At 57.3% G+C, this 22,568-nt stretch overlaps 1 protein-coding gene and 1 long non-coding RNA gene across 3 annotated transcripts in view; one reads left to right on the top strand and one right to left on the bottom strand.

The window, feature by feature from the left end:
• Positions 1-4,746: 4,746 nt before the first annotated feature.
• On the bottom strand, positions 4,747-6,390 carry LOC131497691 (uncharacterized). Its single transcript, XR_009255096.1, has 2 exons — positions 6,306-6,390; positions 4,747-5,484 (listed from the first exon to the last, which is right to left on the bottom strand). It is a non-coding gene; the product is annotated as an uncharacterized LOC131497691 (long non-coding RNA).
• Positions 5,964-22,568, top strand: part of PGS1 (phosphatidylglycerophosphate synthase 1) — a 35,709-nt gene continuing 19,104 nt past the window's right edge. For both annotated transcript variants that reach the window (XM_058704187.1, XM_058704188.1), the window contains exons 1-6: positions 5,964-6,123; positions 14,952-15,141; positions 18,268-18,345; positions 20,095-20,198; positions 20,956-21,141; positions 21,772-21,950. In XM_058704187.1, coding sequence (XP_058560170.1) covers positions 5,981-6,123; positions 14,952-15,141; positions 18,268-18,345; positions 20,095-20,198; positions 20,956-21,141; positions 21,772-21,950 — 880 coding nt within the window. In that variant the 5' untranslated portion in view covers positions 5,964-5,980. The remainder of the gene's footprint in view (positions 6,124-14,951; positions 15,142-18,267; positions 18,346-20,094; positions 20,199-20,955; positions 21,142-21,771; positions 21,951-22,568) is intronic.

Genomic DNA, 22,568 nt, shown 5'->3' with positions numbered 1-22,568 from the left:
GAAAAAGGGAAGTTTCTTCCCACCGCTCCATGAGGAATCTACATCTGTTCCAAGTTCTGAGTTGGGGCTAGAGAATGGGACAGTTAGCTTCCAGCCAGCTGTCTCTCCTGACCCCAAATCAACAAACCCAGTTCTGTCCGGGGCTGGGAGGGGAAGAGTCTCCATTCGCCCTGGAGCAGCCGCTGTGCCCGCGCCCGCGCTCAGGAACAGACACCAGGGCAGCGGGCAGTTCTGGGAAGAGGCCGTGGTGAACCATCTGGGCTGTAACACAAGTGAGGCCTGGCCCGGTGCCCAGAGCTAAAGTGGCAGTGCCCAGGAGAAGGAGAGCCTGGCGACAGGGGGTGGGGAGTGAGGCTGGCACCCAGGAGTTTTTGCCTGGGCTCAAGATGGCCTTGGAGAGCCAAGGGTTGGTGGAGAACCACTGTCTGGAATAGCTTGCCTACAGATGGCTGGCTCCTGGAGCGAGGCAGCTGGGAGCCCCTAACCCATTGGGTTCCTGGGTTTGGGACTGCTCACCACCTCACCTGGGTGTGTGTGTAGCATCTGAACTGAGCCCCCCCCCCCCCCCCGCATTAAGCTTCCCGCAGTGGTGAGATCTTCACGGCGACCCCTTGAGTCCCCTAACCAGGTGTGTGACACCACTAGCAAGGTCCTTGGGTCCCCGCATTGTGAAGCACACACTGGCATGCACTTTGTCAGGCACCAATTCGTGGGCAAGTTCAAAGGGGGAAACGATACACCCTCTCTCTGGCTCCCAAGGTCTAGAACCAGCCATGGGGGCAGAGAAGAGTGTCCGAAGGAGTGGGAGGTGGGGGTCTCTATCAGGGACAGAGGTGAGGCTCTAAAGCATGATGTTGAGGTGGGTCTCCTAAGCCCCTCCCTCCCACTTCTCCCTTGGCTCTCATCTGGCCCCGTGCTGTGTCATTCAGAGTTTCTTCACCAGGCTACAGGCACTGCCCCCTCCCCAGGATTTCATAAGCCCCCTGTATTTGTAAACAAAATGCCAGCGGCAGTCCAGATTTCTGGGGTAGATAAACCTACCTGGAGTCACTTCCTGCTCCTGCAAGACTTATTTCACAAAGTCATTCATTCATTCATTCATTCATTCATAAGAGATCATTGTTGAGCGCGTTCTGCGCATCAGAGATTGAGCGGTGTGCCCAGAAGTTATCAGTTTGGGACCTCAGGAAATTTCGATTCTTTCCAGGAGGTCAAGATTCTCCCACAGTTGATGTCATGACTAGTTAATTTTGAATGCACCATGAGTCCTGTAAAGGAAGAGTCCTGGGGGGCTGAGTGAGCATATTATGGGGAGACTGAATCTATTGGGGGGAAGAGCCGAGGGGGTTCCCTGAGGAAGTGACACACGCAGGCTGGTGGGAAGCTGAGGTCTGGAGGGGTCACCTGACCTCCCCACGTTTCCCAGCCTGTAGGTGCCCGGGGACCGGCACACCTCCAGTGCCAGGGTGTCTGGGATCCACGCCCCCCCCCCGCCCCCCCCCCCCCCCGCTGAGTTTACAGCTCACTCTGCCTCTCTCTCCCCTCCCACCTACTAACGTAACGGCCTTGGCCTTCGATCCCTGCTTTCAGGCTCAACCTGAGGCAGCTACAAACCGGGAAGATGAGGATGTTGTTCCCCCCTTCAACCCCTGAGAGGTGGGTCAGACACATTCTCTGATTTTTGGAACTCTGAGACTCAAAATGTGTTTCACAAACAGCCAATACAGTCCCGGGGCTCGACATTCAAACGTTACAAACAGACGAACTGTGGTGGAAAAAACGGGTCGTCTGGCGGCAGTGGGTCTCCACTTGGCAGGTCTCCACTGGCCCCCTTAGATGGGAGATGGGCTCTCCAGCTCAGCATAGGCCCACCCCCAAGACTGGCCTCTCCTCCTCCCTCCCCTCCCCGCCAGGAGCCCCAGGCACTGAGGCAGCAACCCCACCTGGCCTCCGTCTTCCCACCTCCCCTTTCTAGGCTAAAGGGCAAGAAGGGTGACTTTCTTTGAGTCTCTTCCCTAAATCCCAAGAGACTGGAAATAAATCAAGCCTGGTCCTGGGAGTCCCACCTGCTTGGTGGATGTGGCCTCATCTTAGGCAAGACTCATCCTGAGCTGGGGTTCTCGAGCGAGGCCCAGGGCATGCTTAGCCTCTTGCTTCAATTAACCGTGGGGGCCAGGTGAGGAGAAAAGCAGGGCACGGCCATGTCAGGATGGGCTTCTGCCAAGGAGCCCCCAGCAGCTCGCCTTGGCTCCCCAAGCAGGACCCAGAGAGCCAGGGATTCCCTGGGACAGAACTGGCCACGGGCCGCAGTGTTTCCCCACGCGCTGGACTGCTCCATCAGGAGGAGGCCGGCAGGTCCTTGCTGGGGTGGCGCTGGCTGCCTGCCACGCCACAAGAGGCTGAGATTCCCCTGAAACCGAGAGCTGCATTTATCTCTCACCAGCGACACGGAGAAACAAACCGGCACGCTCTGCCCAGGAGGCATGTCCAGAAATTTGGGCCCGGGCTTCTTGTTGATGAAATGCCAGGTTATCCTGGGCCTCTCTGCGGCAGGGAGGCATGGATCACATTGAGGGACAGGCGGGGCTTTGTTTCGCAGATGACAAGATTTTTCGACCCCGAAAAGTTTAAATGGTAAGTACAAGAACCTTGACCGGCTCCCCGTGCTCCCCCACCCTGTAGGTTGCTGTTTTCAGCTTCAGTGCTTGGCAGATGAGGCCCCTGGTGCTAGAAAGACCTCATCTCAAACACTTTTAGGGCCACGCAGGCCTGGCAGGGCTCCATGCCTGGTACCTCGGCTACGGCCGTGGGAAAAGACCTGTTCTGAAGCAGAATTGGCAGACCGTGGCACACAGGCTGGCAGACTGTTTTTGTAAATAAAGTTTTATTGGAAATCCGGCTGCACGGGTTCGTATGGGTTGCGGCTGCTTTTGTACCCGGTTGGGTAGTTGCCCGTGAGGCCACCCGGCTCCAAGAGGGTAAAGGGCCCTTGAGGGAAACGTTGGCCGACCCCTGCTCTGGGGGAACAGAAGCCCGGAGGGCTGGAGTCAGGTCTCAGTTTGGAAGGAGAGGGCATGAAGGACTGGGTCATAGCTCAGCCTGTCTCTGTTGCCAGGTCCCACTGAGGGTGCTCGGAGCACATAAGGTCTTATGGGCTCACATGCTGGGGGGGGGGGGTGGGGAATGGGGAGATGGGCAAAATGGGTGAAGGGGAGAGGGAGATAGGGGCTTCTGGTTCTGGAATGCATGAGTCACGGGCGTGAAAGGTACAGCATAGGGAATATAGCCGCTGGTATTGTCACAGTGTTGTAGGGTGACAGACGGGTGTATTTGTACCTGTGGTGAGCAGGGCATAAGGTACAGAGAAGTCGAATCCCGATGTCGTGCCCCTGAGACTCAGGTAACATCCTGTGTCAACTGTACTCCGATATGCATGCACCCACGAAATAATAAACCAATAAATACGATTGGATCACAGCATGTAATAGGCAGAACGTAAAGGGGGCCAGGAAGTGTTTCCAGGGGGAGCACAGGGCTCCGGGGAGGGGGGGATGAGAGGAGCTGGGAGGACGTGCTCATGAGCGGACAGAACAACTAAGCAAAGATCCTGAGGTGGCAGCGTGGGGGTGGGGTGGGGGGAGGGAGGGTGTTGAGGGATTGAGAAGAGACGGGCCGGTGAGGCCGGGCACGACGGAATGAAAGAATGCAGTGGTCCCCAGCTGGCTTCATCCCCCCAGCACCTAAGCTCCATTCTCCCGGAGCCAAGCGTGCGCTCCTCAGAAGCAGCTGATAGCCCCCACCTACGGGACAAACCGGACAAACCGACAGGAGAGTTTCTCCTCGCCGGAGGGAGGTGGGCTGGACCACCTCTTCCTCCTTCTGGAATTTGCTAAGTGCCCTGTGGCTGAAAGAGACCCTTGCGCCCCAAGTAGTCTGGGGAGGAGGGGCCTTCCGCTGGCGTTGGCCTGATTTTCGGTTCGTGTGTGAATCACAGACAGTGAGGCATGGGCCCTTGGCTCAGGATTTCCTGATGTTTCCTGCCCGGGACAGCAGCCTTGCTATCAGGGGCCGCAGCCCACCCCTCCCTGACGTCAACTCTCCTTCCAGTGAATGCGTTTCCTTTTCCGTTTGGGAAGACCTGATATCTGTCATCAGTCTCATCAGCTCTTGTCATTGTAACCCTGGCACCTCCTGTTCGGGAAGGAGCCGGTGCGACTGGCCAGAAAGCAGTGGGTGAAGGCAGGAGGGTGAGGGGGGCCTCAGCAGATGGGCTTTGGAGCCATCAGGGGTCTCAGAGGGCACATGCCTTCTGGCCCAGGGTCATCAAGGTGTGAGTGGAGAGCCCTGCAGCAGCCTAGCCCGCTGGCCCTCCAAGCAGCTTGGGGTACTCCCAGGCCTCTTCTCTGGGCCACCTGCGTCACCTGAGAGTGACATCTCCTTTACCTGTGCTCGCTAACCAGCCGACGTCTCTCCTGGTGGAAAGTGTTTGTCTTGTCATCGTGTAAATGCAACCATTAAAAAAAATTGCTCAATCCCTGAAAACCATTATTTAAAATTTTTGCAACTTCTAAATGTGCACGTCCTAGGGCAAAGTCGTGGTTGCCTCATTCTGGTAGCAGCTCTGACAGTTTCAAACTAGCCATGAAGGACAGAGGCTCTAGGTGGGTGGCTTCAGAAGGCACTGGGTCATTGCCTGCTGTTTATACGTAAAAACTTACTGGTGTAACTTACCATGCTGTAATACGACCGTATTAACTACAATTTATTTTAGATGGGAAATCGCCAACGGGACAGTACTATGGTTGTCTGTCTCACTCAATACCTCACCCGGCAAAGCACCACCGCCACATGCAAAAAGAAGCTGCCAGCTCTCTTCTGGATGGGTAGAATGCTCCTGTGGTCACCATTGAACATCATGGTGCAGGCATTCAGCCATTTGACCCTACAACTACCCCTTGTCCTAGGCCCCGTGCAAAAGTGGAATCATGCAATGGATGGTCTCATCCTAGTTACTGGAAATTAGGAAATTTGATGATTCATCACTTCTAACTCGGAAGAGGTGAATCAGAGTCCACCTTGTATTTGGAAAGCTCTCTAAACGTAAAGGAAAGCTTGAAACAATCTGAAACGCTCGTTGGTCGTAAACAAGTTGGAAACTCTTGAATAGCCCCACATAAACAATGTTAGCGGTTTTGTGTATTTACTTGCAGTGTGTCTGCACACGATGCTCTCTCCAATTTTTAATTTTCCCAACGAGATAAGCTCCATACTACTAAAATCTGGATTTTCCACTTGTGTCACTCAAGATTCTTCTAGGACGTAATTCTTTATGGCTGCGCGCGGTCTTCCCACGCAGCGATATCCCATCCCATTATTTATTTCACCAACTCTCCCACTGTTGATTGCTTCCACATTTTTGGTATCATGAACAATGCTGAGACGAACATTCTTGCAGGGACCGCGTAACTGACTTCCGTGGGATACCTGGGTGGAAGCGGAGTTCGAAATGTTTTGCATCCCGTGTGTCCACAACACCCCCACCCCGGGACAAGGACGATGTGGCCACCTCCTTCGGCTCTTCCGGTTCCCAAGTCCCAGTCCACGTGGGTCGGCCGAGGAACCCCACGTTTCGGGTCAGAGCCATCTCCCCTGCCCCTCAGGACATTGCCACATCTTCTTTTCGAAGATCGGCTAGAGAAGGTGCTCCCGGTTCCACGGACGCGGCCCTCGGCTCGCAGAGCCGCACATTCCCCGGGCCTGCCCGCCGCACCTGCTCGGGAGCCCCGGCGTCGGGCACGGCGGGGACTTCGCGAGGCCAGGCGACTCGGGCGCGCGGGACGCTCCCGCGGCGTCTGCGCCTGCGCCTGCGCCCCGCGCGCCGCCTGCACACCTGCGCCCGCCCCGCCCCCGCCGCCACTTGTCCGCGAGCGCCGCTGTCAATAAAGTTCTTGCGCGCCGGAAGCGGAAGCGCCGAGTCTCCATGGCGGCGGCGGCAGCGGCGGCGGCGGGGCCGGTGCTCTGGAGGCGACTGCTGGGCCTGCTGCCCGGCCGCCCCGGGCTGGCCGCGCTCCTGGGGCGCCTGTCCGACCGCCTGGGCAGGAACCGGGACCGCCGGCGCAGGAGGTGAGAGGCGGCCGGGCCGGCCGTGGCGGGGTCGCGGCCGCAGCCCTGCCTCCCTCCGCGCCGGGAGTGCGCGCTCACGCGGGGGGGGGGCCGAGCTCGGGCGCCCCGGGCCCCGGCGGCTGGCGTGGCGGGGTCCGGTGGCGAGAGACACCGCTTGGGTTCGGAGGGGGTCTTTTCCTTACGTGGTCCTGGCCGCGGGGTGGCTCGGCCGGAGTGAATCAGCTCAGCCGGGATTGTGTTCGTGCAGCGCTTCTCACATCCTGCCCGAGAGGGCGGTGAAGCAATCCTGAGTCAGTGACTCTAAGGCCAGGGAAGAGGAACCTCTCGGCCCCCCCCCCCCCAACACTTTTCAAAGGGCCCGTGTTCTGGAAAAGTACTGAAGTGACTTATGTAAATGGCGAGGGAGGCTTTGAAGCGGTTTGTTCAGGCAGTGGGCTTTCAGAGTCAACATTTGCCTAGAACATGCTGACCTAAGAGGCCTGCTGTTAGTGCTAATATAAAAAGAAAAAAAAAAAAGATTTCTTGTGTGCAAATGGTTTTCTTATCAGAGACACTCAAGTCTTACCCTTGATCCTTTAAATTTTTTTTTTTTAATGTTTATTTATTTTTGACAGAGAGAGAGAGACAGAGCATGAGCCGGGGAGGGGCAGAGAGAGAGGGAGACACAGGATCCGAAGCAGGCTCCAGGCTCCGAGCTGTCCACACAGAGCCCGACGTGGGGCTCAAACTCGCGAACCACGAGATCATGACCTGAGCCGAAGTCAGTAGGCTCAACCCACTGAGCCACCCAGGCGCCCCCTTTGATCCTTTAAAAGAAAAAAAAAAAAAAAAAAGAAAAAAGAAAAAGATCTTAGACGTAAATGCCTTAGTAGGGTTTGCGTTGTCTTAGATTTTATCTGTGTTACTTGGGTGAGGATGAGACCTCCTGACTTTCCGTGCACAGATCTGTGGTCCAGTCATGCGTGGTGTTTCTAGGTATGGGAAGCAGCCTGCTTCATCCTGGGTTACGGTGGATGATTTTCAGTAAACAATCGAGTTTGATTCAGGGTAACTTTTAGGTGATAGCATCGGGGCTATATTGAGCCCTTAGAAGCTTGCTGATCAGAATGGCTTTAAGTTTCATATCAGTGAAACCGGCGGGGGCAGGGCAGAGGTGGCCTCAGCGTTTTCTGTACTTGGTGTTTGGCCAAGACCCGGCCATTGCAGTGGGTAGTGAAGTCAGATGACTTCCACATCTCGGCATCAAACCACCGGGAAATTTGGTTTAAAGATTCAAGAAATGTGCTCTCCTCAAAGATGAGGTGTTCAGGCAGTTTTGTAATTTCCCTGTATATGTTTAAACTCTAGGAAGAACACTTCGTTGTTAATTGCTGTTTAGCATTGGAATTGACTATGAACAAATTCTTCTGAAAAAGACATTTCTCTTGAGTGATTTGTGTGTGTGTGTGGAGGGGGCGGAGAGGGTGGCAGTGGGGAGAGTCAGTAAACTGACTTCCCGAAGTCCTTTTGGTAAATGGAGGCAGTAGGTGTGACACCGTATTTGTTTTTGATTAAGTGGAGAGAGGGAGTTGTATCTCTGGGTCAACAGTTAAACCAGAAACTCACTTACACCAAAGACACACAAGTGTCTGAAATTTGTGTTTTATAATCCTTAGGGGAAAAATGCTACCAGGACTGACTGCCGATAAGTGCTGCGACCAGCGTTGTGACAACACTGTAGCTTTCTGACCCTTTTTTTTTCCTTCTTGCCTTACTGCCTTACGGGTTTGCAGATTTTCCCGGACTCTTTGTGGCCTTGGTGTTGGGGTTTCTCTGGTCTTGTGTGGCCACTCATCCTCTATTGGCTGCTGACTTTCGTTTCTCCTCCAATCGTACGGTTGTACCTCGCAACGCCTCATTCCCCGAATGATGTGGTTTCTTGTAACTCTGGTCGTTGATTCATTGATAATAGTTCTGTGTAGTCATGAGCTTAGACTTTTTCAGATTTTGGCTCTGCCAGTCTGACTCAACGGTCGGAGTGCCTGGTGAATCCTCGTGGCTAACACGCGGGGCGGGGGGGTGGGGGGGAAAGGAGGGTTCTTTCCTTGCAGCGGTTTCCTTGTTAGTTACAGAGACAGCCATAGTGACAGAGAATGCTACTTAAAATTACTTCCAATTAGTGATCTAGAAATACCGTTTTTCTCTTGAGCAGGCGTCTGACTCATTATCGCTTTGGACTGTTGGGTTCATTCGTTTATTCAGCATGCGTGTGTAGAGCGCTGCTCTGCTGTGCGTAGGTGCCTAGGAAGACAGGTAAAGACATAGCCCCACCTTCAAGATGCTCAGACCCATAACAGAAGAAATAGTAGAGTAAGGTAGAAGGTCACAGCTGCACCTAAGGGGCACACCGGGAGGCCACAGAAGGCTTCCTGGTGGCTGTGATCTCAGAGCTGCGTTTTGAGCATAGGAGCAGGCTAGGGAGAGAAGGGGGAGCTGGTGGTGTTCAGGGAAGGATCCTGAATGATGTGGGCTGCTGATTGTAGCAGCAGAGGCGGAAGGCAGTTCTCAAGTCATTTCCAGGAGCTGACCGGGGGCGCTGAGTAGGGAAGGGAGGTGGAGAGAGGAGCTAGGAACAAACATCCTCTGGGCTGAGATCACCCAGGGAGGCAAGCTCTGAGATTTCTTGTAGCTTCCTTTCAGAGTGGTCTGGGCCTGAGGCGGTGGGGAGTGGGAGGTAGAATCCGCTCTGCTGGGGGAGGCGCAGGGGGAGTGCCTGGGGGGTGGGTCGTGTGTTTGACTTGGGTGACTGCGTGAATGGAGGCACGCTTCACCCAAATGGGGTAAGAAAGGGGACTGGGTGTGGGGGTGATGATAAGGTGACCTCGGGGCAGGCTCACTAGTATCCAGGCACGTCCAGGTGGAGGTGTTCTGACAGATCTGGAGCTCAGGAGGGGCAGCCGACACCAGATACTTGGGAGTCATCAGGCTGCACAGAATCGACTTGTTATTTGGAGTAGATGAACCTCAGTGGGAAATGTGTCAGGGGGGCGCTGGTTCCTAACCTTGAGCTTGCCTGCCATGCGAGGAAATATTTTCTTTGTGGCCTCCTTCTCTAAAAAAACACCAAACAAATGATTTTCAGTTTGAGCTATATGTGCAGAAAGGGCTTTGTTTTTGAGACTCAAGTCCTGTTTTCTCTCTTCTAGGTGTGTGGGTAGGTGTGAGTATGAGGAGTGGTGAGGGGGCTCCGAACGTGAGTTAGAGGGAAACAGAGCCCCAGAAGGCTGTTCGTTTGTTCTTTTTCTTTTCTTTCTCTCTCTCTTTCTTCCTTCCTTCCTTCCTTAATTTTTTTTTAACATTTATTTTTGAGAGACAGAGACAGAGACAGAGACAGAGCACCAAGCGAGGGAGGGGCAGAGAGAGAGAGGGAGACACAGAGTCCGAAGCAGGCTCCAGGCTCAGAGCTGTCAGCACAGAGCCCGACCTGGGGCTCGAACCCACGAACCGTGAGATCATGACCTGAGCTGAAGTTGCATGCCCAACCGACTGAACCGCCCAGGCGCCCCCAGAAGGCTGTCCTTTCAGTTAGATTGTCTTCAGTTGTAATGGCAGGTCAGCACCCTCCGGTTCAGCTTGGTAGTGTCTTCTACTCTGAGGGACCACCAGATTTCCAGAAATCACTTTTTCTTTAAACTCTGTAATGCTCCTTACTTGTTAGGGTTTAGTAGAGCCTGCTCTTGGTTTATTTACAGTAATAGAATGGGTGGGAGGGGGATACTTAGAGCGTAATTTCCCCCAAATAATTCAAACTTGATCCTGCAGGGAATTAGCGGACAGACTTTTAAATTGTAGCTTTGTTGAGTTCACGTTAACCGTGACTGCCCCCCAGCACACTGCGGCTGGGGACGTGCATTAGGCTGGGTCAGTCAGCTATGTGCCCCTAGAGAGTTAGCAGGGAGCCTGGATTAAAGCGTTTGGATAGATCGTCCACTTGTGAACATGTGATCTGATTCACGTAAACGAGTTCTTTTCGAGGCTGCTGGGAAGTCAGGCCTGTCCGAGCCTTTGGATTAGTTGAACGTGTGATTGGTTCTCGACAGGCACTTGTGCTGTGTCTGATGCTCTCACCGACCGACCACACCATCTTGTGGGTTCTGTGGGATTTCTGGCCCCTGGATGTGAGCGACTTCCTTTTGGGCAAGTCCAGAGGACAGTCCTCTAGCTGGTCAGCACGTAGCCAAGTGCTGGCAGCCGCAGCCTCTCACGCTGGACTTGTGGTGGGAGTGCAGAGGGCCGTTGGTCTTTTGTAACCTACGGGAATTCACACTCACTTCCCTTTCTCGGGCTCGGGTCTTGCGCTAGTCAGGAAGGGCCGCCTGCTGCCGGGGACGCAGGAAGTACGGTGCCTTCATGTAGTTTCTTGAGAGCTTTTCTCAGGAAGTGCTATGACTATTGCTCTTTTCTCATTAGCTCACTTTTTGACGTTTCAGTGTGCATGACTGGGGGGAGGGTGGGTTTTTCTTAAAAAGTAGTTTCTGAAAATATTGCAGTCCACCGAGCTTGGTTTCTCTTAAAAACTTCATTTTTTCGTCATTTTGTACAGATTTGGATGGGATCCAAGCCACAGAGCTTGTACCACGAATCTTATCTTACAGTTCCAGAAGAGCCCACGGACCTTCGGAGCATGGCCGAGCCCACGGTGGGGGCCACTTAGTTAGTATCCCGAGTGCGGTACGGGACGGGGTAGGGCTCCTGTGCTGTCCGTGGAGGATTTGTGGTTAGTGTCTGAGGACAGTCCTGTAGCATCGCTGTTTTCTTTGTTCAGAGCCCAGGATGCCCCCTTTTGAGAAGACCCCTGAGAGGGCGGCCCGCTTGTTTGGTTCCCCCTGGGGCGGGTGACCTTCCGCAGCCCCTGGGAGGCAGACCCCTGTCCTCCGAGGCGGAGAGGCTGTGGAGGGGACATGGGAAGTGTAGACCGGGGTGTGATTCTCTGGTGTTTGCCTGCCTTTGGTGGCCTCTCGCCGCTGGCCACGGGGGAGCGGGGTTGGACCTCCAGGCACCCTGTTGCGCATCCAGACGGAGGAAAAATGCAAGGTGTGCCACTGTTTTTCCATGGAGCACCTGCAGCTCCAGGATGTTTGGTGAAATGAAGAGCTCCTGTCTCCCCACGAGAAGGAGAAACACCTCCTCTTTCCCCTGAGGCCCCCGGGGTCAGGAGCGGTGTCCAGTTGTGTCTCGGTGGCTCTTCTGCCGTTTCCGAGCGGCTGACTGTCACGAACTCCAGTCCCCCCGCCTCCCCGTGCCTCGGCGGACGCTGGGCCGCTCTGTCCCACCTGGGATCACCCCTTGGGCCAGGTGGGCTTCCACTGTTTTCACTTGGTGGTGGCCACCGGTCTGGGGGCTCAGGGAAAAGAGCCTCCTTGGTCAAGGCGGTTCAGATGTGGGTTCCTCTTAGAGATGGTGGGAAGAGACTGCGCTCCCTGCGCCCACCTTCCCTCCCCCCACCCACGGCTCCCCTCCCTTCATACTTACTGTGCCCTCCTGGAGTCACCCTGAAGCCTTCCCCTCGCCCCCCTCACCCAGGGGGAGGAAGGGCCCCACGTCAGGGTTCCTGAGCCCTAACACCCAGCCGACTCCCCAGTGCGGGACTCTGCAGATTCTCTGCCCGAAGCCTTAAGCCTCGGGGCTGAACCTTTGTGGACCTGCCATCCCGCGGTGGCCGGAGCCTGCCCTTCGGAGGGCGTGCTGCTTTGTTCCACTTTTAGAATCGTGGGCTGGCGTGGGGGGGGGGGGGTGTCAGTGCGCTAGGTTTGTTGTTGCCTCTGGCACCCGCTTGCCCTAGCCCTGTTCTCCAAACTTCCATGGTATTCCGAGTAAAGGGGCTTGCCTTGGGAGGCCGGGTCGTCAGCAGAAGCTGTGATCGGGTCCCCAACCCCCTCTCCCCACTTCCTCTCTTCGTAACTAGAAACCGGGGCTAGGTGGTACCGGAGAGATGATTCAGGGGCGTCCGGGTCTCGATGTGGAAATTGTGTGTGTGTGTGTGACCGACATGGCTGTGCTTTTTTGGTAAAGTAACCACAGCTCCTCAGATCTCTCGGGGCTTCGGTTCCCGACCTGGGACGTGCGGTTTCTTAGTAAACCTCCCTGGGGTGCGGGGACTTGCCCGCACAGGTGGTCGCCCCTGGAGACTGGGGTTACTGTGCAGTGGGGTTGCTGCTGGCACTGGAAGGAACCTTTTCTGGGAAGATTCCCAGGAGTTAGGCTGTGGAAAGCGGGAACCAGCCCCCCCCCCCCCCCCCCACGGGCTTCTGGCTGAGGTGAGGGAACAGCGTGGGCCCCCAAGCGGACTCTGGCTTGGCTGTGCCTGCCCTGGCCGGGGCCCTTCGTTTCGAGTTAGATCGTCACCTGGCCACACGTGGTCTCCCCACGCCCGTGCCGGCGCCGTGGGGCCCTTTGTAGAAGGCTTTGCTCCTTTCCAAAGTGCCTTCCACTTTGGGTGTGCGAAATTGCCACTTGAGGGCAGGGTCTCCCCCCCCGCCCCCCCCGGGCCCCTGCCACCTCTTAGCTCCTTCTCCTCTCTAGCAAAAATAAACCTGTCAGTACACAGATTAAACAGGAAGCCAACATAAAAAAGCCCTCAACAGATCTTGGACGGAGGCCCTGGTGGAACATTCCCGGGGAAAGCTGCCTGGCAGGGACGAGACCTGCCCAGGGCAGCCCGGGGCCCTGAGCCTGGCCCGCCCGAGCCTGCCCTGGGCCTCTCCCGGGCAGGACGGGGCCGACGCTGGACCTCTTGGCGTGTGTGTCATGGGGACTGGCCGCCGAGACCAGTTTTCCCGCTCATGGTGGCTTTTGCCAGTTCCCACTCCTTAGGTTTGCTCGCCCCTCCCCTCTCCTGGGGCAGCCCTCAGGGAGCCCGTCTGAAGGCAGGTGTTGTAAGGCCTTCGGGGCTCAGGCGCCGAGAGCTCCCCTTTTCGGTCACTCGAAGCCCACGTGCTGTATGTTTTGACCTTTAATTAATGGCAGCGCCTGTGTCTTGTGTCGTTCTTGGAGGATCTCAGGCGTGTCAGCTTGTGAGGCCGCTGGGCTCGTGGCAGTCCGGGGCCGGGCAGCTCTTCCCCTGCGCCTCTCACGGGCCAGGGGGCTGCTCACGTGATGACCGGGATGGAGGCCCCGGGCCCGCGCTGGCCCCCTCCTGGGTTGCCGTGTGCCGAGGATGTGTTTCCGCATCTCCCTTTTGGGAAGCTGATTGCAGTCTCTGGGCCCAGATGGGGGGTGTGGCCCGGGGTGTTGGCTGGTGCCCTGGTCCTTTCTTTGGTCTGAGAGATGACAGGTGCCGTGAGACTGGGGGTACGTCGGTCTGGTGCTGCTGCTCTGGGGTTTTCCGCCTCGGATGGACCATGTTTACTGAATGACTGGTAGACTTTAGGCCCCCTTCGGGCCTTCGGATGGATTGTCCCGCAGACTTTCCCAGCATCTCGTGGTCTTCCATTGGACTGGAGCGTCTTTCCCTCTCCTTCTGGAAGCTGTCTTTGAGCACTGCAGGAACAAGGCCTACGGTTTTGGAAATCGAGACTAGCAGCTGCTAGTCTACGTGTCTAGGCCTTTTGCTTGCCAGCTGCCGCTCATCACCTGAGAACCTTAGCGAGCCGGTGGCCCCGAGTGTTGTCACCCCCCCCCCCCCCCCCCCCCCACTGCATCGCAGACAGCAGGAAAGGCTAGCTGCTCTCCTCCCTCTGCACCGTGGGGCCCCAGGCCAGTCCCCAACTTCCCTGGATCCAGGGAACCGCTACCTTGCACCCGCTGACTAAAGCGTTCTTGGCAATGAGTCGGCCGGGACAGACCGACGGGCTTTCTGGGAAGCACAGCTGTGGGCCATCTGGCGCCTGTGTAGGGACGTTCGCAGGCCCTGGGAAGATTCAGCGCTCTATCATGAGGCAAGTGAATGAAATCATCTTCCTGGAATCTGTGGCTCTTCAGGCCTTGGGGTGTTGCAGCGTCCCTTCCCCAGAGCCCCTCGCAGAGCTGTGGTAGAAGGTCACGCACGGCACAGGGATTTCCTGCTGCTGCTTGCTGGGATTCAGAGTCGGCCCGGGCTCGCGTGGGGCCCCGGGTGTATTGCCCCTCCCTCCCTGTCCCCATGGAAGTGCCAGCCGGGGCGGGCGGCAGACCTGCGGATCCGCGGGCGCGAGGGCGGGACCTCGGTTGCCACTGTCTCTGCCTCAGCGGAGTAGAGCTGGTCTGGGGCGCAGCTTTATGTGGCGTGAGCCCCGGGGACGGTGTGTCCCAGGGCCAAGGGGGGGCGATTGTCGCCACGGCCGAGGTGGCCCCCCTCCTCCAGGCTCTTCCTGCTCCAGCTCTTCTCTCCACAGCTGAGTATTAAAGGGAAGACTTTGTTTTTCTAGGTCCTGCCCTAAATAAAAGCCTTGTTTGCCTCTGCAGTCACACAGCTGGCGGCCTGGGTTGCGGTGATGCGGTGATCACCCTCATCCCGGGCCTGCCTTCGTTCCAGGTGGCCTTCAGTGGCTCTGTGCAGGCGGGTTTGTCGGGGCGCCTCCGTGTTGAGCGCGCGCGGTGGCTTCCGTGAGTTTACTCGTGGCCGCTCTCGATTTGGAGTTGTTTGGACCCAGCTGCCAGTTTGGGGTTTCTCTCTAGGCCTTGGCACTTCTTAAGTTGCTCGGCTCAGACGGGCTGAAGGAAAAGCCCTCGGGCTTACCTGAACTAGGCTAGAAAATCTGAAATCGGTTAAAACACAAAAACCCTCCACTTCCACCTGTCCCCCGGTAGCTGGGACAGACTTCTAAGGGAGTGTTTGAGAAATATGACCCTTTGCATGTCTCTTTAACCAGGTCACCATGGCTGCTGTTGGCTCCTTTGCTGTCCCCAACGGTCCCCCAGGTCACCTCCCCTCCTTGCTGCCTGTGTCCAGAGGGTGTGCACAGGTTCCAGTGGATCCGGAACCTGGTCCCGGAGTTTGGGGTCTGCAGCTCGCACGTCAGGGTGCTTTCCTCCCCGGCGGAATTTTTTGAGCTCATGAAGGTAAGTTGTGTCCGCAGGAGAGAAGGAGGGACGTCTGAGCTAGAGGCTTGGGGACTTGGGGGTGGGAGGGTGTCCTGAGCAGAAGTGTCTTCTGTTCTGGAAGTTTCTTTCTTTCTTTTCTTTTTTTTTTTTTTTTTTTAAGTTTTTTTATTTTGAGAGAGAGAGCGGGGGAGGAGCAGAGAGAGAGAGACTCCCAAGCAGGCTCCGCACTGTTAACACAGAGCCTGATGCGGCGCCCTGACTCACAAACCACAGGATCATGACCTGAGCCGAAATCAAGGGCCAGGCGCCCCGCGCTGTGGCAGTTTCTGATGGCTACTCTGCTTGTTGCTGTGGGTTCTTCTCCCTGTTAGGTTTTCAGCCTCACAGATGGTTGAATGGCACTGTCCTCGGACGCTCGCATGCCTCGTGTGGCTCGCGTCTCAGGTAGAGCAGCCCAGAGCGTGTGGGCACATGAGGGGCGGGTCCTGGATTTCGAGTCTTATGGACAGACTGACTGCTTTGGTTCCATCAGAAGGGAGGGTCGTGAGGGGGTGTGGGCGTCCTTGCCGGCGGGGTCTGAGACGAAAGGAACCTTACTCTAGTTATGGCACGAAGGCCCCTGCAAACGTCTTCAGGACACAGAACGTCCTAGAAACGAAGACCCGGCCGAGCCACGGATGACACTCGCTGTGTAGGAAGTGGCTGGAATTCTCTTGTTCGGTGAGGAGGTGATTAGAGACCACTGGGAGATTTGGACATCCGGTTTTAGGCCTTATGAGTCCTGTTCTTTCCTGTGACTTTGTCTACAGTTTGTGCCTTTTCTGTACTGGGGGAGGGGCTAACCTTTGCAGGGCGGGGGCGGGGGGGGGGGGGCGGGCAGGCTCGGCTTGAGCCTTCAGTGCCCAGGTCTTCCGGTCTCATCCAGGTCCTCCAGGTTCAGCTGCGAATCGGAATAATTCATTTGAAGCTGATTAATTTAAAAAAAAAAAAATTTTTTTTTTAAACGTTTATTTATTTTTGAGACAGAGAGAGACAGAGCATGAACGGGGGAGGGTCAGAGAGAGAGGGAGACACAGAATCTGAAACAGGCTCCAGGCTCTGAGCAGTCAGCACAGAGCCCGACGCGGGGCTCGAACCCACGGACAGTGAGATCGTGACCTGAGCCGAAGTCGGACGCTTAACCGACTGAGCCACCCGGGCGCCCCTGAAGCTGATTAATTTTTATTAACATGAACTCTCTGGGTTCAAATTAGCAATGATGTTAGAGTTAAGGTCTGACGAGGTCAGACAGGCAGAAAGCGGGGAGGTCGTAGGAAATGTATGTAGAGATTAACTTTCCTACGGAACGATCTGCAGTTGACCTGAATACTCGCCCCTTCTCCTTTGGCCCTGCTGTGCTGCGGAGCGCCGCTTAGCTTAATTTCTGACTGGCTCGTTCCAGAATGCATTCTGCGTGCGTGCGTGTTTCCCTGTCTGTGTACAGGCTCTCCCCACCTCTCCCCTGCACTGCTCCTCTGTCCCGGGCGTCCTTTTTGGCTAGAACTGATGTCAGGCCGTTTGCCTTTTGTTCCTACTTGGTTCTGTGTTTGGCTTGAAGAAACCGGTTTTGCAGAGGCAGGTTTTCGTGTTCTAGTCTCCTCTGGGTGAATGACTGGCTGCGTCTCCGTGTGGCGATCCCCAGGCTGCGCACCTGCCCGGGCAGGGCCGCGGAGGACAGGAAGGGCCCCGGGGCTTGGCCCCGGCAGGCGGGGAGGAGGCCCTTCTGTCCTGCCTTCTGGGTGGAGTCGAGGGCAGTTCTCCCCGCACGGGTGGTGCAGAGTGGGATGTATCTCTTCCCAGGGCCCACAGAGTGGCCTTGTTCCCTGACTGGGGAGTGCAGCCTGCCGTCTGCCTGGCCCCGAGCCCTCGTTACAGCCGAGGCTGCTCCCACGGGCCTGGCGGCGGCACCCGCAGGCGGTCTGCTGCCTGAGCCGGGGTGCCTGTACCCGAGTTGTTGGTCTGCGTCCCCGCGGTCCCCGCGGGAGCGCTTCATAAATAACAAAACAGAGACAGAGGGGGTGGCGAGCTGGGAAAATTCTCCGTGCTTTCCTTGTCTGCAGGCCTCTTGCCGGTGTGTTTGCCTGCTCCTGGAGTCAGGGTGGCCCTCCTGTGCGGGCTGGGGGGCTGGGGGGGCCGCGTCCCTCTTTGGTGGGGAAGCAGACACGTGCCCTGCCTCCTGCTTCTCTCTTCCCGCCTGCCGCCTCCCCAGAGGCCTGGCCCTCCCGTCGCCTTCGAGAGCCTGACGGAGCCTGACTGTTGGAATGCCGCCGACCTTTCTGCCCTCGCCACCCCCCCTCTGGGGCAGGGTGCTTCGAACTCCAGAGGGGGTCAGGTCATTGTTCCCCGGGCTGGAGCAGGTCTAGGGAGAGGACCGAGGTCACAGTCATCTTTGAATGCCGGTCTGGTCTGTCTTCGTCCCTAGGGAGCTGTCCGCACCGCAGAGGAAATTCGTACCTGCTCGTTATAAAAGTCAACCGTGCAGGTGCAGAGGGGGCATGCAGGTTGGCACCCACGCTGCCCTCCTGCTCGGCCCACAGGGACCGCTCTCGGCGGTCGTGAAGCTCCTGTGTCAGCAGGGTGTGCGGGGGGGTGGGGCAGTAGGTGGGGGAGCAAGTTGCTTTCATCTCAGCGGTATGTTGCGGGCGCCCTGTCAGGTCACGGCACAGACCTCCCTCGTTCTTTCGATGGCTGCGTCGTGGCTCGTGCAGTTGGGCCGTGCGTTACTTTCGGGGGAGTATTTTAAATTAGGGTCGTGGAGGGGCGCCTGGGTGGCGCAGTCGGTTAAGCGTCCGACTTCAGGCAGGTCACGATCTCGCGGTCCGTGAGTTCGAGCCCCACGTCGGGCTCTGGGCTGATGGCTCGGAGCCTGGAGCCTGTTTCCGATTCTGTGTCTCCCTCTCTCTGCCCCTCCCCCGTTCATGCTCTGTCTGTCTCTCTCTGTCCCAAAAATAAATAAAAAACGTTGGAAAAAAAAAAATTTTTAATTAGGGTCGTGGGGCCTTACTTGGTAGCTCACCGTAAGGCGTGAGCGAGTTCAGCCTGGAGGCTTGTACGTTTTCTCAGTGGGCTGTTGGGAACGATCGGCAACTGTTTTTCCTCTTTCAGGGCCAGATAAAAGTGGCGAAGAGACGGGTCGTGATGGCGTCTCTCTACCTGGGGACGGGTCCTCTGGAACAGGAACTGGTAAGGTTTGAGGTGGGGTGGTCCCCACGGCAGCAGATTCGCTCTGACGCCCCTCCCCCCCCCACCGGCCACACGGCCCTGGGAAGTTGGGGTGAAGCCTCCCCGCCAGCTGCCGGTTGTCTGGTGTGTTAGGAGGGCCAGTGAGGGGTGCGGGGAGGGCTCCTCCTTGCTCACGTGTCCTCCTCACCCTGCACAGGGCTTCCTGGGCTGCTCGTGTCTGCCAGTCCAGGGCTCAGCAGGCCACATCTGGCCCGCCGCCTGTTTTTGTATGGCCTGTGGGTTAAGAATGGTTTTTGTGTTTTCGAATGATTGGAGGAAAAATGAAAAGGAGGAGGCTATCTGTGACACAGGAAAAATGTGTGAAATTCAGATTCCCGTGTCCATAAACAAAGCTTTGTTGGAACACGGCCATGCTCGCTCACAAACGTGTTGTCTGTGGCTGTTCTCTTGCCAGGACTGCAGAGCTGGGTGGTTGTGACAGGGACCATCCGGCCCACCAGACCCAGAGTATTTACTCCCTGGCCCCTTACAGAAAAGATTTTCTGACCCCGTCCTAGACAAATGAGTGGAGTGCAGGTCGGGCTGGGGTCAGGCGCCTGGGCTGTGGTCAGCCTCGTTCCACCCGGACCTGCCGTCGCCCACGGTGAGGTGGGCCAGATGGGAAGGAGCGGAACCCACTGGTTCACGCGACGCGGGGTGTGGTGCGCGGGCATGGCATGTGGGCTGACTTCACGTGAGCGCGCGTGAGGGGGTTCTGTTATCCTCATTTCAGGACGCCTTGCACTCTGACGCGGTGAGACGGGCCTGGTGCCCACAGTGTTTTCTTGTTCATCGCTGTCCAGAGACGCACAGCTAGGGGCTGGGGAAGAATGCCGGGGATGGGGGGCGGAGGACGAGGGACGCCGGGTCAGAAGCACTCTGTCCTCTCCCGCTCTGAGAGGGAGGCCTTCCTCTGCCTTCAGGACATGCTTTTAGCAGCAGGCTTGGGAAGCCTGTTTGTTCTTCTGGGAGAAGACTGTCACGTCCAGCTCATGGAGAGTGGCCAGCGGGCAGGTTGTGTGTTGGATTCATCGGCTCAGCAAATATTTACCAAGTGCTCTCCGCGTGTAGGCACTGTTTGCTGTGTGTCGGTGGGGATTGTCCGTTGAAATGTGCGAGCACTGGTGTCTTTCTTAGCCTTTCCAAGAGTGGCAAGGTCCAGACTGCTTGGGCAACGCATCTCTGACCCACAGACCCTCTCTTCCTTAAGGCCCGGCTGGAGAAGGGTGCCAGGTGGCGTCGCCTGGTTACTGTTACTGGTCTCTGTGGTACGGACTCTTGAGCACTCGGGGCACGTGTGCGTGTGTGTGTGTGTGTGTGTGTGTGTGTGTGTGTGTGTGTTTGTGTGTGTTCCAAGAGGACTGGGCGCAGCGGGGAGGGGGCACGCGTTACCTGGAAAGTAGATCCTTTTTTTAATACATAATCATCTTTTTGATTTTTTTTTTTTTTTCAACGTTTTTTTTATTTTTGGGACAGAGAGAGACAGAGCATGAATGGGGGAGGGGCAGAGAGAGAGGGAGACACAGAATCGGAAATAGGCTCCAGGCTCCGAGCCATCAGCCCAGAGCCTGACGCGGGGCTCGAACTCACGGACCGCGAGATCGTGACCTGGCTGAAGTCGGACGCTTAACCGACTGCGCCACCCAGGCGCCCCCATAATCATCTTTTTGGATCTTATACTTTTGTTCTTTTGGGTTCTCTCCTTGGTAGGTAGATTGCCTGGAAAGCACTCTAGAAAAGTCACTCCAAGCAAAGTTTCCTTCAGACCTCAAGGTGTCCATTCTCTTGGACTTTACACGGGGCTCAAGAGGTAGGTCTGACACATTCCCTGCCCCGAGTTTGCCTCTTTTGGAGCCTGTGTCACGAGTTATGCTCTCGTCTCCCCCGTCCCAGGCAGAGGCAAGGCTGTTTGAAGACAGCCCAGAGTATCAGCATTCCTTCCGTAGCAAGTGACTGGAAGCCCAAGGAAAAACAAATTAGGCAAAAAAGAGACTGTTTTTGACTCCCGTGACTGACCTGCTCTGGGCAGGTTGATTTGGGGGGTTGGGTGTTCACCAGGACCCATCTGCTGGCCCTCCTTCCTTTGGGCTGGCTTTATTCTCAGGCTCCACGCGGTGGCCCTTGGCGGCCCCAGGCCCATCTGGCCGTGACATCTTGTCCTTGTCTCGCGCTGACCGGCCCCGCCTGGGCCTGGGTGCCCTGCCGTGGAGCTGGGGTGAGGGTTCAGGGTGGGTGGAGCCCTCTTTACGCCGAGTAGATATGCCAAGAGTGGAGCGGGTGGTACCCCTGGGAGGGACTTGGGTACAGTTCCCGGGGCGGGGGTGGGGTGGGGTGGGGTGAATGGGTGCTGGGTGCCCAAATGGCAGGTCTGCTGCACCGACCGCTCCAGTCTTGCTCTGAGACGTGGTGGTGTCCAGAGCTGAATTCGGTCTGAGCCCCTCGGGCTCGCGATGGCACCAGGGGTTCTGGCCGATTGTGACAGGCGGTAGGTGGTTCCCCCCGGCAGGCGGGGTGTTTTTCCTGGTGTGAATCCCCATCCTCGTCCTTCCGCTTGCCCACGTGTTTAGGTAGGAAGAACTCGCGTACGATGCTGCTCCCGCTGCTGCAGAGATTTCCAGAGCAGGTTCGCGTCTCCCTCTTCCACACGCCTAACCTCCGTGGGCTTCTCCGGCTCCTGATCCCCGAGCGCTTCAATGAGACTATCGGCCTGCAGCACATTAAGGTGTACCTCTTTGACAACAACGTCATCTTGAGTGGGTTAGTTTGCTGCCTTCTGTCCGGGACCTCCCCTGGATATCGTCCAGGGCAGAGGTTTGCAGAACACAGAGAAGGGAAGACCCATCCTCGCAAGCCTCCGAGAACGTGGTCGTACGTTTCCGGCCTAGTCGTCACACCGTGTCAGTGTCTTCCGCGGCAGCGCGTCTGCTGTGGCAGCGGGAGGCCCGCCAAGGGCCGTCAGGAGGGAGCCGCGGCTTGCAGAGCGCTTGGTGGCTGCCGGGCCCCGCCCTGCGCCCTGTGTGTGCTGTCGCTGTGACCCCCGCGGTGCTCTCCTCGCTGTATCCACGGGAGACTAGACCAGTGACACAGGAAGAACAAGCCGGAATGGCGGGTCCACATCTTCTGATTCTAAAGCCCGGGCGTTGGTGACGAGCCCCGTGGGGTAGTTGGCTTTATCAGTGGCGTTCTCCTCTCAGCTGATGGTCGACTCTGAGGGGCGGGGCTCTGCGGCTCCCTCCTTTGTGTCACCTCACGCTCAGGGGAGCTGCTGGTAACTCGGTCTCTGCCGTGGGGTCCTCGTCCGTGTTTGTCACTGCCCCGTCCCTGCTGGTTCCCCGGGACCCGCCGCGGTCCTGCCCGAGTCCTCAGCTGCTTCTTTCCTCCCTGCAGCGCGAACCTGAGCGACTCCTACTTCACCAACCGCCAGGACCGCTACGTGTTCTTGCAGGACTGCCCCGAGATCGCGGACTTCTTCACGGAGCTGGTGGATGCGGTGGGGGACGTGTCCCTGCAGTTGCAGGGGGATGACACGGTGCAGGTGGTGGAAGGGATGGTGCATCCTTACAAAGGTAGGGTCCTGGGCTCCGCTGCCCTCCTGAGCTGGTGGGCGGGGCCGCGGGCTGTGGCGAGCACGCCTCTGGCGGCCTGGCTGCGGGCCGGCGACCCTTGGGTGGCAGAGCCTCGTTCTGCTTGTGTCTCTGCCGCCAGAGGTGACTCACGGGCCATCGGTGCTGCTCTGTGGGTCCAGGGAAGGCGGGAGGGCGGGCTTCAGCCGGTGCCTGGGGGAGGGGACCAGGGGTCTGGCCTGCGCTTACAGGAAGCAGCCCTCCCCAGGGCCAGTTCCCCAGCGGGGAGCGAGAGGCTCTGTGGCTCTCAGCTCCGCGGAGGCCTGTGGCCTCCTGCCTGGAAAGTGAAATGGGAGAGCCCTCAGCTCTGCTCCCTGGAGACAGGCAAACCCTGGCAGCTAGCGTTCTGGGGGCATTTGCATTCCTGTGATTCCTGTGGCTTCCTGGTGGCCTTTGGGAAGGCCTGCTGCTGAATTTGCAACAGTGTCAGCAGCGTGGGGAGGGGTGAGCCCTGACCGTATAAGGACAAGAGCCCCTGTCCAGGGCGCTAGTCTGTGAGCCGGGTGCCTGCCCTGCCTGCTGCCGGCCTGGACGCTCGGTTATTACTATGGTATTTTCCAT

This window comes from Neofelis nebulosa, chromosome 16 (assembly GCF_028018385.1).
Source record: "Neofelis nebulosa isolate mNeoNeb1 chromosome 16, mNeoNeb1.pri, whole genome shotgun sequence".
NCBI classification, from domain to species: Eukaryota; Metazoa; Chordata; class Mammalia; order Carnivora; family Felidae; genus Neofelis; species Neofelis nebulosa.
This window is presented reverse-complemented; position numbering and strand designations above follow the sequence as displayed.